This window comes from Salmo salar, chromosome ssa16, assembly GCF_905237065.1.
Source record: "Salmo salar chromosome ssa16, Ssal_v3.1, whole genome shotgun sequence".
Taxonomy (NCBI): Eukaryota; Metazoa; Chordata; class Actinopteri; order Salmoniformes; family Salmonidae; genus Salmo; species Salmo salar.
In genome coordinates, this window is record NC_059457.1 from 42339184 (window position 1) to 42354689 (window position 15506).

General features: G+C 42.2%; 1 protein-coding gene across 7 annotated transcripts in view; it reads right to left on the minus strand.

Moving 5' to 3' along the window:
- Positions 1-15506, minus strand: part of LOC106573875 (dipeptidyl peptidase 9) — a 34950-nt gene that overhangs the window by 11987 nt on the left and 7457 nt on the right. For 3 of the 7 annotated variants that reach the window (XM_014149297.2, XM_014149298.2, XM_014149296.2), the window contains exons 2-8: positions 11922-12012; positions 11483-11721; positions 10995-11107; positions 10364-10537; positions 9778-9949; positions 2385-2495; positions 1448-1576 (exon numbers count right to left, since the gene is read on the minus strand). In XM_014149297.2, coding sequence (XP_014004772.1) covers positions 1448-1576; positions 2385-2495; positions 9778-9949; positions 10364-10537; positions 10995-11107; positions 11483-11721; positions 11922-11977 — 994 coding nt within the window. In that variant the 5' untranslated portion in view covers positions 11978-12012. Of the gene's footprint in view, positions 1-1447; positions 1577-2384; positions 2496-9777; positions 9950-10363; positions 10538-10994; positions 11108-11482; positions 11733-11921; positions 12013-12305; positions 12399-15506 lie in introns of those variants that run through there. The other 4 variants (XM_014149294.2, XM_045697278.1, XM_045697279.1 and 1 more) reach the window with 4 other exon arrangements.

The following is a 15506-nucleotide window of genomic DNA, read 5'->3' on the forward strand; positions in this document are numbered from 1 at the left end:
CCTGATAATACCAGTTATGGTGTAGACCTAAATCAGCATGTTTGTGCAACAGTATCTTACAAATCAAAGAGGAATATGCAAAGCAAGAATATGTTAGCTACATGAAGTAGCTAAGAGAAAACATGCAATGTATTCAAAGCTTATAAGGTCCCCTAGAAACAGTTATAAACACTTTGGTTCCTACCCTGTCAAAATAACTCCTCCCCGGCATTTTAATTTGTCGTCATCTCAAACACTGTATTCAAAGTGCACACTATTATATTCTAACTATAGAATTAGAAAATACATTCTATTTCCATGATTCCAACAGTTTTGCTCTACTTCTCAAGTCAAATCGCAATTGGTAAAAAATAAGTCCTAGATTATTTGCCCATATCGTGCAGCCCTACATGGCAGTGTGGAAATTCTGATTTTTAATGCTTAGCAGGACAGGAAAATGGTCCAATTCACGCACTTGTCAAGAGAACATCCCTGCTCATCTACTGCCTCTGATCTGGAGGACTCACTAAACACAAATGCTTTGTTTGTAAATTATGTCTGAGTGTTGGTGTACCCCTGACTATCCGTAAATTTAAAAAAAACAAGAAAATGGTGCCATCTGGTTTGCTTAATATAAGGAATTTGATACTTAGGTACATTTGATCAATTACATTTACTTTTGATACTTAAGTATATTTAAAAACAAATATTTTTACTCAAGTAGTATTTTACTGGGTGACTCACTTTTACTTGTGTCATTTTCTATTAAGGTACCTTTACTTTTACTCAAGTATGACAATTGGGTACTCTTTCCACCACTGCAATTAAGTGCAGGAAATGCAGAAATGATAAGTGCTGAAATTTGTTTTGGTTGAAGTTGAATTGAACAGTATAAAACAATAAGAATGGAGAAAGACTTGTTGAAATCACTTAGAATGTATGTGCTGCCACCCTAGGATCATGTAGAACTTTTACTTTTCAAAAACAAAAAAATACCATCAAATACCATGATATAATATTTTGGCCATATCGCCCAGCCCTAGCTCAGCATATATGGGAACTCCTTCAATACTGTTGGAAAAGCAATCCAGGTGAAGCTGGTTAAGAGAATGCAAGGCTGTCATCAAGGCAAAGGGTGGCTACTTTGAAGAATCTAAAATATATTGATTTGTTTAACACTTTTTAGCTTAATACATGATTCCATATGTTATTTCATAGTTTTGATGTCTTTACTGTTATTGTACAATGTAGGAAATAATACAAATCAAGAAAAACCCTTGAATGAGTAGGTGTCTGCAAACTTTTGACTGGTACTGTATATTGAAGTATAAAATCCAACTCTGCCTAGCCACAATAGTCACATGGAAAATATAGATAGTAGCCAATACAGTTCAATAAAAAGTTATGAATCAGTACTACTAATACTTAAAAAAGGCCATTTGGGGTGGGGATGAGGGTGAGAGCGGACCTGTGCGGGGGTATCTGTAAACATCAGCCTTGCGCTCCTCCAGGGCTGGGGAGGGAACGTGAATTAACTCCACCTCTGACTCATCCACCTCCTCATACAGTAACTGGAGGGTCTTCCCCCCATCTGGGTCTGAAAGAGAAACTTATTGAGTTGGCCATTTTATTCAAAAGCAAGTATGTCCTAAAGTACTACTTAAGTAGTTTTTTGGGTATCTGTACTTTACTATTTATATTTTTGCAACTTTTACTTCACTACATTCCTAAAGAAAATAATGTACTTTTTACTCCATACATTATCCCTGACACCCAAAAGTACTTGAATGCTTAGCAAAACAGGAAAATGGTCTAATTCACACACTTATCAAGAGAGCATCCCTGGTCATCACTACTGCTTCTGATCTGGCACTTACTAAACACATGCTTCGTTTGTAAATTATGTCTGAGTTTTGGAATGTGCCCCTAGCTAATGTGCCCCTAGCTATTTGCTTAATAAAGACATTTGAAATGTTTTGTACTTTTGATACTTAACTATATTTTAACAATTACATTTACTTAACTATATTTAAAACCAAATACTTTTAGACTTTTACTCAAGTAGTATTTTACTGGGTGACTAACTTTTACTTCAGTCATTTTCCATTAAGGCATTAAGGCATCTTTACTTCTATCCAAGTATGACAATTGGGTACTTTTTCCACCACTATGTGCTTTGTGACTGAGTGGCCTAACCTTGTTGAATTTGTCTTCAACAATCCAGTAAGATTTAACTAACCTTTGTTAAAATTATTAAACTTAAAGTAGTAATGAAAAACTAAATGCATTTTATTGATAAGATAAAGAGAAATCAGGAGTCCCTGTTCAGTCAAAAGCTACATCTCTGGTAGAGGGAAAGGAAACATAAGGACAAGGATCACAAAAACCATCCAGAAAAGACTAACCTTCAGGAGCAGCTGGCGACCACCAGTAGCCCGTGAAGCGGTCAAACTCCTCCTGGATTACAAAGGTGGCAATGCCTGCAGACTTGGGGTCCTCCTTCACGTTATTCAGCCCTAAGAAAGGTAGAGAAGGATGCACGGTCAGGAGACAGCTCTCTGCTTTCCATTTTACGTTAAAAGATGATGCCCTTTCATGAACAAAACTTAAATTAAAAGATTAAAATAGGTCAACACTACAGGATACTTTTTAAAGAAAACTCTTGCTAGTATATTCGCACATTATATATATAACATTACATTACTCAAAAAAATAAAGGGAACACTAAAATAACACATCCTAGATCTGAATGAATGAAATAATGTTATTAAATACTTTTTTCTTTACACAAAAATAATCAATGGAAATCCAATTTATCAACCCATGGAGGTCTGGATTTGGAGTCACACTCAAAATTAAAGTGGAAACCACACTACAGGCTGATCCAACTTTGATGTAATGTCCTTAAAACAAGTCAAAATGAGGCTCAGTAGTGTGTGTGGCCTCCACGTGCCTGTATGACCTCCCTACAATGCCTGGGCATGCTCCTGATGAGGTGGCGGATGGTCTCCTGAGGGATCTCCTCCCAGACCTGGACTAAAGCATCCGCCAACTCCTGGACAGTCTGTGGTGCAACGTGGCGTTGGTGGATGGAGCGAGACATGATGTCCCAGATGTGCTCAATTGGATTCAGGTCTGGGGAACGGGCGGGGCGGGCCAGTCCATAGCATCAATGCCTTCTTCTTGCAGGAACTGCTGACACACTCCAGCCACATGAGGTCTAGCATTGTCTTGCATTAGGAGGAACCCAGGGCCAACCGCACCAGCATAAGGTCTCACAAGGGGTCTGAGGATCTCATCTCGGTACCAAAAGTGCAGTCAGGCTACCTCTGGCGAGCACATGGAGGGCTGTGTTGCCCCCCAAAGAAATGCCACCCCACACCATGACTGACCCACCGCCAAACCGGTCATGCTGGAGGATGTTGCAGGCAGCAGAATGTTCTCCACGGCGTCTCCAGACTCTGTCACGTCTGTCACATGTGCTCAGTGTGAACCTGCTTTCATCTGTGAAGAGCACAGGGCGCGAGTGGCGAATTTGCCAATCTTGGTGTTCTCTGGCAAATGCCAAACGTCCTGCACGGTGTTGGGCTGTAAGCACAACCCCCACCTGTGGACATCGGGCCCTGGGAGTCTGTTTCTGACTGTTTGAGCAGACACATGAACATTTGTGGCCTGCTGGAGGTCATTTTGCAGGGCTCTGGCAGTGCTTCTCCTGCTCCTCCTTGCACAAAGGCGGAGGTAGTGGTCCTGCTGCTGGGTTGTTGCCCTCCTACGGCCTCCTCCACGTCTCCTGATGTACTGGCCTGTCTCCTGGTAGCGCCTCCATGCTCTGGACACTACGCTGACAGACACAGCAAACCTTCTTGCCACAGCTCGCATTGATGTGCCATCTTGGATGAGCTGCAGTACCTGAGCCACTTGTGTGGGTTGTAGACTCCGTCTCATGCTACCACTAGAGTGAAAGCACCGCCAGCATTCAAAAGTGACCAAAACATCAGCCAGGAAGCATAGGAACTGAGAAGTGGTCTGTGGTCACCATCTGCAGAACCACTCCTTTATTGGGGGTGTCTTGCTAATTGCCTATAATTTCCACCTGTTGACTATTCCATTTGCACAACAGCATGTGAAATTTATTGTCAATCAGTGTTGCTTCCTAAGTGGACAGTTTGATTTCACAGAAGTGTGATTGACTTGGAGTTACATTGTGTTGTTTAAGTGTTCCCTTTATTTTTTTGAGCGGTGTTTATAAACATTTTTTTACCTTTAACTTAAGAAAGTCTGTTAAGAACAAATTCTTATTTTCAATGACGGCCAAGGAACAGTGGGTTAACTGTCTTGTTCAGGGTCAGAACGATAGAATTGTACTTTGTCAGCTCGGGGATTCGATCTTGCAACCTTTCAGTTACTAGTCCAACGCTCTAACCACTAGGCTACCTGCCGCCCCATATGATTAAAATGTAATGCAAATGAAATGCAGGCCTGTATGCATCTTCGGTATTAACCCAAAAGAGCACCCTTTCAGATACATTGAAGAGCGTGCATTCAACGGAAATCTATTCAATTGAGAAATAACAACTCTGAAAGCTGACCAGCATCAGTCTCAAAATAGTTTGCTTGTTTAGTAGCATGCCAACCTTTATGGCTGTAGGAAAGTCTCTCCTCCTAATTTTTTTAAGTTCTGCTAATCATCAGATGGGAGAGGAGAGATGGTAGTGGGCCCACGTGGGTAACTGGGAGGCTCTGCTTTGAATGGGTAACTGAATCATAAAAAACATCTACTGCAAAATAAATAAATGCAACTGGTCAATTGTGTGAGTCATGTGTCTTTCATATTCCAATCAGAAAGCTGTTACCAAATATGGCATGACATGTACTCGGTTACAAAGATCTTGCTAGCTAGCCTGCCTACTGAAAATGATGGGAAAAAGTGAGTGGCCTATGTGGGGCCAAGAAAATAAAATTACAGATAAGAAAGCGGCAGGACCAAGAACTTCAACCAAAAAATACCCAAACTGACTGGTTCTTTTTCTGCACAACACAAAGGACAACCAAACGCCTGAAATCAAGCATAGGAGAGATCAACCGGTGCTGCACATGCAGTTGAAGTCGGAAGTTTACATACAACTTAGCCAAATTCATTTAAACGCCGTTTTTCACAATTCCTGACATTTAATCCTAGTAAAAATTCCCTGTTTTAGGTCAGTTAGGATCACCACTTTATTTTAAGAATGTGAAATGTGAGAATAATAGTAGAGAGAATTATTTATTTCAGCTTTTATTTCTTTCATCACATTCCAGTGGGTCAGAAGTTTACATACACTCAATTATTATTTGGTAGCATTGCCTTCAAATTGTTTAACTTGGGTCAACGTTTTGGGTAGCCTTCCACAAGCTTCCCACAATAAGTTGGGTGAATTTTGTCCATTCCTCCTGACAGAGCTGGTGTAACAGTAAGGTTTGTAGGCCTCCTTGCTCGCACACACTTTTTCAGTTCTGCCAACAAATTTTCTATAGGCTTGAGGTCAGGGCTTTGTGATGGCCACTCCAATACCTCAACGTTGTTGTCCTTAAGTCATTTTGCCACAACTTTGGAAGTATGCTTGGGGTCATTGTCCATTGGAAGGCCTATTTGCGACCAAGCTTTAACTCCTGACTGATGTCTTGAGATGTTGCTTCAATATATCCACAATTTTCCTTCTCATGATGCCATCTATTTTGTGAAGTGCACCAGTGCCTCCTGAAGCAAAGCACCCCCACAACATGACGCTGCCACCCCTATGCTTCACGGTTGGGATGGTGTTCTTCGGCTTGCAAGCTTCCCCCTTTTTCCTCCAAACATAACGATGGTCATTATGGCCACAGTTCTATTTTTGTTTCATCAGACCAGAGGACATTTCTCAAAAAAGTGCAATCTTTGTCCCCATGTGCAGTTGCAAACCGTAGTCTGGCTTTTTTATGGCAGTTTTGGAGCAGTGGCTTCTTCCTTGCTGAGCGACCTTCCAGGTTATGTTGATATAGGACTTGTTTTACTGTGGATATAGATACTTTTACACCTGTTTCCTCCAGCATCTTCACAAGGTCCTTTGCTGTTGTTCCACGATTGATTTGCAATTTTCGCACCCAAGTACGTTCATCTCGAGGAGACAAAACGCGTCTCCTTCCTGAGTGGTATGACGGCTGCGTGGTCCCATGGTGTTTATCTTTGCGTACCATTGTTTGTACAGATGAACGTGGTACCTTCAGGCGTTTGGAAATTGCTCCCAAGGATGAACCAGACTTGTGCAGGTCTACAATTTTTTTTCCTGAGGTCTTGGCTGATTTCTTTTGATTTTCCCATGATGTCAAGTAAAGAGGCACTGAGTTTGAAGGTAGGCCTTGAAATACATCCACAGGTACACCTCCAATTGACTCAAATTATGTCAATTAGCCTATCAGAAGCTTCTAAAGCCATGACATCGTTTTCTGGAATTTTCCAAGCTGTGTAAAGGCACAGTCAACTCAGTGTATGTAAACTTCTGACCCACTGGAATTGTGAAAGTGAATATAAGTGAAATAATCTGTCTGTAAACTATTGTTGCAAAAATGACTTGTGTCATAGATGTCCTAACCGACTTGCTAAAACTATAGTTTGTTAACAATACATTTGTGGAGTGGTTGAAAAACGAGTTTTAATGACTCCAACCTAAGTGTATGTATACTTCCGACTTCAACTGTACTCTGCATTTGGTTGGGCTGTAGTGACGCCTCTAGCCCTGCTATGCAGTGTCTTAGACCGCTGCACCACTAGGGAGGCCCTGTGCAGTCAATATTTAACTTTTGCTCCAAATCCACTTGGCGTGGCAGACTGCGATATCAGGTTTAGAACCAAATGAAAACAGTCTAATTGAAACCCTCAAATCTCTTTCCGGTACGAGGTGGCCTGCCCATGCACAATCAACAAAAGCATTATGCCTCAATTATGCCAATGTTAGTCAGTCTCTTCTAGAAGTATCTGAGGATGAAAATCTAACAAGGCTCTAACGCTCTACACACAAATGGATAAACTTGAAATAGCTTTCTCTGTAACTTGTGAAACACAATACTCCAACGTTTTCAGAATACAAGCACTGCACTTAAGGTAGTCCAACTGGACCCGTCTAAGGCTGTTCGTTTGGTGGCCTCTTTTAGAGATTGTGGCTGTGCTACGGGATAAGTTTGATAGCTTTGAGGCAAAAGGAAAGGACATGTCACCAAGCGTTCTAACGCTTTACAAACCTAACACGACAGAAGATGACAAAAACATGCTGATGAGTCGTAAGAGGCAGAGCCTGACTGTCGTTAATCAATGACAGGTTAGCAGAAACTTGCTGTCTGTGTTCACCGTTGTGATTGACACACTTATTGATGAGCTGGATAGGAGGTATGAGTCATACAAAGAGCTAAACTGCTTTGGATTTTTTTTAACAATATACCTTCACTTTCCACATAAGACCTACATTGATCTGCACTCAACCTTCAAAGTAAATATCAATCTGACTTGCAACATGATTTTCCAGATGAAATTGTCCAGTTTAAAAGAATGTATTAAAAGTAGGGGGGAAAATTGCTTCACATGTAACAGAGCAATCTACAAGCAGTCTTTCACAATGTTGACATTGCCTTGCAAATATTCTTGACTTTACCCGTTACCTATGCATCAGGCGAGTGGTGCTTTTCAAAGCTTGCTCGTCAAAACCAGACAAATCAACGATGGGACAGGAAAAGACAAACATTTTAATCTTATGGCTCTTGGGAATGATCTACTCAGGGCACTTGATTTCAAGGACATAGTTGCAGATTTCGCTGCTTGGAAAATGAGGAACGAAACCATTAAGATAAGCCATGATGACACTTTTTGTAACAGCATAAGGCCTAATGCTCGTCCGCTGGAGAGGCTGTCCAGGCAGCTGGTAGTGCTGAAATGGCGGAGGCCACACTCTTCTTTTCTTTGCAAAGGCTGTCTGGATGGCATCTGTCCATGGTCCTCCTGAATCAATATTGTGACCATGCTGTGTAGCCTAGGTTATGCAACTGTAATAATATGCTTTGTGGACTTTAAATGTTGCTCTCCGATTTTAACTGATAATTATGAAACACAAATGTATAAAATGTTCTGCTTTAATGTGCTGTATTGTAGCCTAAGCCCAATTTATTTTGTTTATTTTCAGAAGACACACACGTATATAATCCCGTGCATAAACGGCACGTTCATCAGGCTAGGGGAAGCTAAGCTCTCTAAATAACTTGAATTAATTTGCCAAAATGATATAGCTCATGATTAGCCTACTCCTGTCTATACATAAATAAATTCATTCAAAATAGGCTACTAAAGCATGATTTGGCCACAGAGGATCATTAGCCTCTAAAAAAAAATAAGTTGTGGATTGTTTTACGTCGCATTGCCTACAGTCAGAACGAAAGGCAGCACATACAATATGGGCAGATGATTGTAGAGTTGCGACTGTCAGTGAAAAGTAGAGGCCCAGCCAGGCATATCGCAATATTTAAAAATACAATCACGGGAAAACATTGTTTGGAAAGCTAATGGTTATTGATGTAATGAGAAGGCAATGAAAAGATGAAATCTGTCTTTTAGTTATCCAAATTCTCAACTTAATTGAGGGAACGACAGTATAGCCCATCTTATCGGCCATACCCCCGGCGAGTATCGGCCATACCCCCGGCGAGTATCGGCCACAACCCCGGCGAGTATCGGCCATACCCCCGGCGAGTATCGGCCATACCCCCGGCGAGTATCGGCCATACCCCCGGCGAGTATCGGCCATATCCCCGGTGAGTGTGCACTACGCATATTCACTCTTTATCAATGTTGGCTCAGTGCAAAGTTTGTTTTTGGACAATTTCCTCCTCCAGTTTAGATGGATGTTATATTCGGTTTGAGTCTCCCCTTCTTGTAGGCCTATTTATATGGACATCATTTTTATTGATATGTTTGTCAGTAAAGTAGGCTATTGGTAATTTGTCGTAGTAAAAAAAGATTCTGCCAATGCCTCTAGTCATATAAAAAGTGTAGTAGAATTATAGGAAATGTGTTTATAAAAAGCCAAAAAGGGCATTCTGTGCAAAGAAAGGTAGGTAGGCTATCTGATATAGCCTAGGACTACTCGACGCTATACGTGCTCAGCCATGCATTGAACGGTCTTTTTTTGCAAACAGTGATTATTAGCCTTTTTTTTTATCGTAAAAAAACTACCTATTTTTTGGCAGGCCATCTAACGATTTGGCCAGGTAAAAATGTACTTGAACACGCATTTCACAATCTGACATAATGGTCTCCTACCTTTTTGGCTTTACATTGCAGATAGTACATTTGTTCATGGTTCCAGGTCGTTTTTTTTTGCCTTTTGAACAAAGAGCAGTTTGGGAGCCAAATGAGCCGGCTCACCGAAAAGACTCGGAATGCCCATCACTACCCTCCCTCCCCTCACACTGACCATCAGATGCAGGCCTTCAGTCCAGTAAAAAAATAAAAAAGATAATTATGCTCACTCAGCTGTGCCTCACAAGTAATACAACAAATGATCCATTACGTGTGATCATATACCTAAAATGTTGAATAATATTGTATTGGGCCTATAGCCTACTGCACAAACCTCATTGCTATAGAACTGTTTTTATATGGTTAATGTTGCAAAAGCTTAAGTAATGTTTTTTTTTCTCTTTTATCTGAGAGGTAGATCTCGGCTTGAATTTTGACTCAGAAAATGATCTTGATTCAGTAAAGGTTGGTGACCACTGCTATACATCATTTGTGCCAACCTTTATGGCAGTAGGTGAGTCTCCTCTCCTCCCCAGTCTCGATGCTGGCCACCCACAGGTCGTTGCCGTTGATGAAGGCCATGAAGGTGGGGTCGCCTGGGGAGATCTTGGGGTCCATTCGAGTGCCTGAGCATTGGGTCTTAATCTCTACAGGCTTCATGGGGGACGCCTGCTAAACATCACACAGACTTTCAGGCATAGAAGTTACCATGCAACAGACCGGTTGGTTACCAGAGTGCCTACATGTCAAAGCCTTTTCTATCACAAACACTTGTAGGTGACCACTTGGTACACTTCTTTATTTTAGAAGTGTATAAGGCACTTCGTATACTTCACTTTAGCAAGGCAGCAGACTTTGTGAAAATTAATATTTGTGTCATTCTCAAAACTTTCAGCCATGACTGTACAGAGCACTTTGTACACTTCTTCATTTTCACAATGTACAAGTTCCGACTACCGTACATATATTTCAAGGACTTTGCTTTCATGACCACCTAAATAACCAAGATAACTGTATTGGAATAACAACAGTATGATCCTAACTTTAACAGGAAGGTATGAGCTGTGTCCTGTAAATAATACTCACAATGAAGCCATTATGGCCTCCGTCCCGGCAGTAGAACAGGCTGTTGCTGGCCTGGAACAGGAAAAGGCCGCTCTCGGCGTGATAATCATACGATGTGATCCCAAAGACCCCCAGGCGCTTTCTCTCCCTCAGCAGCTCCTCCTCCCGGGAGTACACCCCATGATGAGGGGTGGCCTGACGGTCAGGGAAGATACGTAGCAGACAGTGAGACAGCGATGCAGTGTTAGCTTAGCATGAACACCAGCGTGTTTTGGCTTTAGCCAAAGTGCAGTTTTCTGGGCAACAATAGTGGTACCTTCATTTTGCCACTCGTGTTTACAGGGGAAATTAATGATATGTTTTTTGGAGTGGCATACTATTGATGGCTGTGTCATCTACAGAGCATAGACAAACATAGGCACTCCCAAATGTCGGAAGTACAGTAGTATTGCATTAGGTGCCAATTGAGCTGACCCGTGTATGTCCTCCTCTACATAGTACACATCAGTGCTGTGGACGAGGACATGCATGCAGAAATGCCTTGTGAATGTGTGACGAACTTCTTGAGGTGAAGAACGTTTATGTTCAGATTTCCCAGAAATCCGACAAGTGGCAAAAGGGAGTCCAGCAGAAGGGACTGAGGGTTCATTACCTGAAAGTGATCTAGCATCTGTTTCCACGACAACACCAGAAGGGCCTCTTTCCGAATCTTCTTGGGAATCTCTGAGTAAAGTAACGAGTTTTCCCTACTTCCATAGGGCATTCCTAAATGAACATGAAGCGGAAGAAACGGGTTGAGTTAAAGAATATATTTGCATCGCTAAGTCTGTTTATCTTTTGTCTGTGTAACCACAAAGTTCCCAAGGATATTGTCACTGAGATTGGTTGTTCTGGGGTTGTTCCTATAGAGTTTCTTTCCATTGTAATGTTCCCTATAGCCTACCTTCTAACATTAATGGTGCAGAGGGAATCACATGTGAAGAGATCCAATATACATGCGATTCCTCCATTTCCCACCCCTATTCACATTAGTTAATTATGATACACCGTACTGTCACCATTGCGGTGCTGTTTGTTGACAGAAATTATGACGACTCCTCAAAATCCATAATGGGATTTCCAGTGAGGGTGTGACCTCACCGAGGTAGTAGAGTCGATGGGAGTATGGGCCTGACTCGTCCTGCCTCTGGACAAACTGGAAGTCATGCGGGGCCTTGTTGATGACCATGCCCGTGTACTTGCGGCTACTATGGATGATGTTCCGCAGGCCGTCCCACGAGTGCTTCTCCACAAAGAACTGGGAGGGCACGTCCTCCATCTCCACTACCTCCGTGCTGTCCGAGAGCTCATCTACAGCGGTCATTCTGAAAGCTGAATAACTGACCCATAACAATAGAAAAGTCCCCAACAACGTGTTACAAAGCTGAATATAAGTACATACATGTAACCGAGTATTGAATACAAGTAAACGATGAGAACAGACGGACCAGCTAGTTGTATAGGTTAAAAAGGTCCAACATGTCACATTAAGCCACATTTTACCAAATGAGCACTGTAGAATGCAAGATTAGTTACGCACCTTTTCCAACTACCTTCTGTTTCGTCTTCAAGTTTCACCCTCTTAACTCTATGCATTAACCGGCCAACAAGCCTGAACCAGATTTGGAAACCTAAAACAGAGACATTGGATTTCTTGGATACAGTCACTATAATACATGCCCATCATCTTAAGACACATTACAGTGTGAAACAAAAGCTAAAACCCTACCATGACATATTGAAGAAAAAAACATTAAAAAAAAGGCACAAAATAGAATACGTAGGAGACTGACACCAGACTGAAAATTCCCTGCATGAAAGAGGATTATCGTACAAGGACAAGCCAGAGAAACAGTACAGGATCTGCAATAAACATCCCGAATGAACAAGACTTCACAAAACAATTCCCTAAAAACTGCTATACCGAAGAAATCTCCACACCATTCTTCTTTGACCTGCTTCATTGAGGCACAGCTCAGCGACTCACTTGGGAAAAACCTTTCTCCTGCGATGGTCTAACTATGTGTGACTCAGGACAATGCTAGAGAATGCTACATGCCTCTAATGTCTCAACACGAATATATCACCAGAGTGAGGAATGTTTGGCTATTACTCTACAATTCAGAGGTTAGTCAGGCTTGTTGATCTGCCCTCATTGTTTAGGCCTAAATGAGGTCATTCACATAGCCTACACACATTAACATAACCATCCACTTAATATTGAAAGGAAGTAGGGTTGCAAAGTGTCAGAAATGTTCACAGACATTTTCCATGGGAAGTTAAGCCTGGGAATCTTGCTTAAATTCATCAACAACAAAAAACGTTAGCTTATAACAGTGAACCTTTTTTATGGGATACACAAGGCAATTCTAGGTCTTGTGGCATATTTTGGTTGAACTATCCCCAATTCAATGGAATTGCAACCCTCTGCATGCACAGTGCATTCTTCCATCACACGTACAGCTGATTCTCAAGATCTTGCACACTAATGAGATGCTATTGAGCCCACACTACTACACTGTCTGAGCCAAGGACTACATGCTTTCTGGTAAGTTTTGATTACAATACTGGGTGGGGTGAATATATTTTATATGACATACATGATTTTTTGTTAACTAGTAAATAGTAGCCTGCAGCAAAGTGTGTTTAAATCATTTCAAACTTGTTACCCATTTCTGCTAGTTAGTTTTCGCTACCATGTGGGTTTTAGCTTGCTTGAGCCTGATAACTGAGTGTTAATTCATTTTAAAACATTTATCTTAGTTGTTTAATATAACTGCTTAACTATTTATCTGTACATGGAATTGTATTATTATTTTTTTTATTTTATTTTTTTAACATAATCTTTACAGGAAAGTACCACGGGCACTATCTGATGTGTGGAGACATTTCACTGCAGCTAATGTAGAAGGAAAAGCTGTGTACATTTGCAAATACTGTGCCAAATCATATGTGACGAATGCAACAAAGATGCAGAATCATCTGGCCAAGTGCATAAAGTTCCCTCAGCACTCACAACAAGCAACCTCTGACAAACGTTCCTCTACTTCTATTCGAGGTGAAAATGATGAATCAGACCCCTTATCGATAGCAACAGCTCAAGGTTCTCCTGGAATCAGAAGTTTTTTTGACTCAATGGAGGAACGTAGTCTGAGAAATGCTGATGAATGTCTTGCTCGAGCTGTGTATGCAACTGGTTCACCTCTGATGCTCACAGGCAATGTGTATTGGAAGAGATTTCTGAATGTTCTTCGCCCAGCATAGACCCCTCCAACCAGACATGCTTTATCTACCGGTACTAATTTGCTGGATGCAGAGTTCAACAGAGTTCAAGTGAAGGTCAAGCAAATCATAGAGAAAGCAGACTGTATTGCAATCATCTCTGATGGGTGGTCGAATGTTCGTGGGCATGGAATAATTAACTACATCATCTCCACCCCTCAACCAGTATTCTACAAGAGCACAGACACAAGGGACAACAGACACACCGGTCTCTATATTGCAGATGAGCTGAAGGCAGTCATCAATAACCTTGGCCCACAGAAGGTATTTGCACTGGTGACAGAAATTGCTGCGAACATGAAGGCTTCTTGGTCTAAAGTGGAGGAGTCCTACCCTTGCATCACACCCATTGGCTGTGCTGCTCATGCATTGAATCTGCTCCTCAAGGACATCATGGCACTGAAAACAATGGATACACTCTACAAGAGAGTCAAGGAAATGGTTAGGTATGTGAAGGGTCATCAAGTTATAGCAGCAATCTACCTCACCAAGCAAAGTGAGAAGAGGGGGTTGTCGAGGACTCCGGCCACCCTGGTCGTGGACTGTTCTCTCTGCTGCCGCACGGCAAGCCAGTCTGGGTCCAGAAGGCTTCTGGACAGCTTCTACCGCCAAGCCATAAGACTCCTGTACATCTAGTCAGGTGGCTGCCCCACCGCCACTCTGTTGTCATCTATGCATGGTCACTTCAATTGGCTCTACCTACATGTACATACTACCTTGGCTGGCCAGTGCCCCCGCGCATTGACTCTGTACTGGCGCATGTGACTAATAAAATTTGATTTGAATAAGAGCACCACATTGAAGCTGCCCACAACACCCGTTTGGGTGGTGTTGTCATCATGTTTGACAGTCTCCTGGAGGGGAAGGAGTCTCTCCAAGAAATGGCCATATCACAATCTGCCCTGCCCACTTCACTGTTGCTCCAAGCAGAGGAAACTGCAGTTCTGAAATACATCAATAAGAGTTAAGACTTCTGCCTGAAGCCCATACACGCGGCAGCGTACATGTTGGACCCCAAGTATGCTGGCAAGAGCATCCTGTCTGGTGCAGAGATCAACAAGGCCTATGGTGCCATCACTACCTTGTCTTGCCACCTTGGCCTGGATGAGGGCAAGGTTGTTGGCAGTCTGGCGAAGTACACTTCCAAGCAAGGGCTTTGGGATGGAGATGCAATATGACAGTCGTGCCAACATATCTCATCAGCCACCTGGTGGAAGGGACTTTGTTGATCTGAGGCTCTTTCCCCTGTTGCCTCCATCATCCTCCAAATCCCACCAACATCAGCCGCCTCAGAGCGCAACTGGTCCTTGTTTGGGAACACACACACCAAAGCAAGCAACAGCCAATTTTTATCAACACATCGCCTGCGCTACTCACTCATCATTCTTCTCCTCCATCCTATTGGCAGAAATTAAACAGGAAGTACCCGTGGAAAGGACTGTTCAACGTTCGTCTGACCAATCAGAATCTATACTTCAAGATTGTTTTGATCATGACGACAGGAATATGTTCTGGGTTACCTCAGAATAACATTGATGTATACACTGACTCGTTCAATGAGTTGTGCCCCCACCCACTGTGACGATTAGAACTTATCCAAACCAAACACCATGGATAGATGGAAGCATTTGCACAAAACTAAGCATGAACCGCCGCATTTAACCACAGTAAGGTGACTGGGAACATGGACGAGTACAAACAGTCCAACTATGCCCTCTGTAAGGCAATCAAACATGCAAAACGTCAGTACAGAGAAAGTCAAGTCGCAATTCAACTGCTCAAACACGACATGTATGTGGCAGGGAGTTCAGACAATCACGGATTATACAGGGAAAACCAGCCA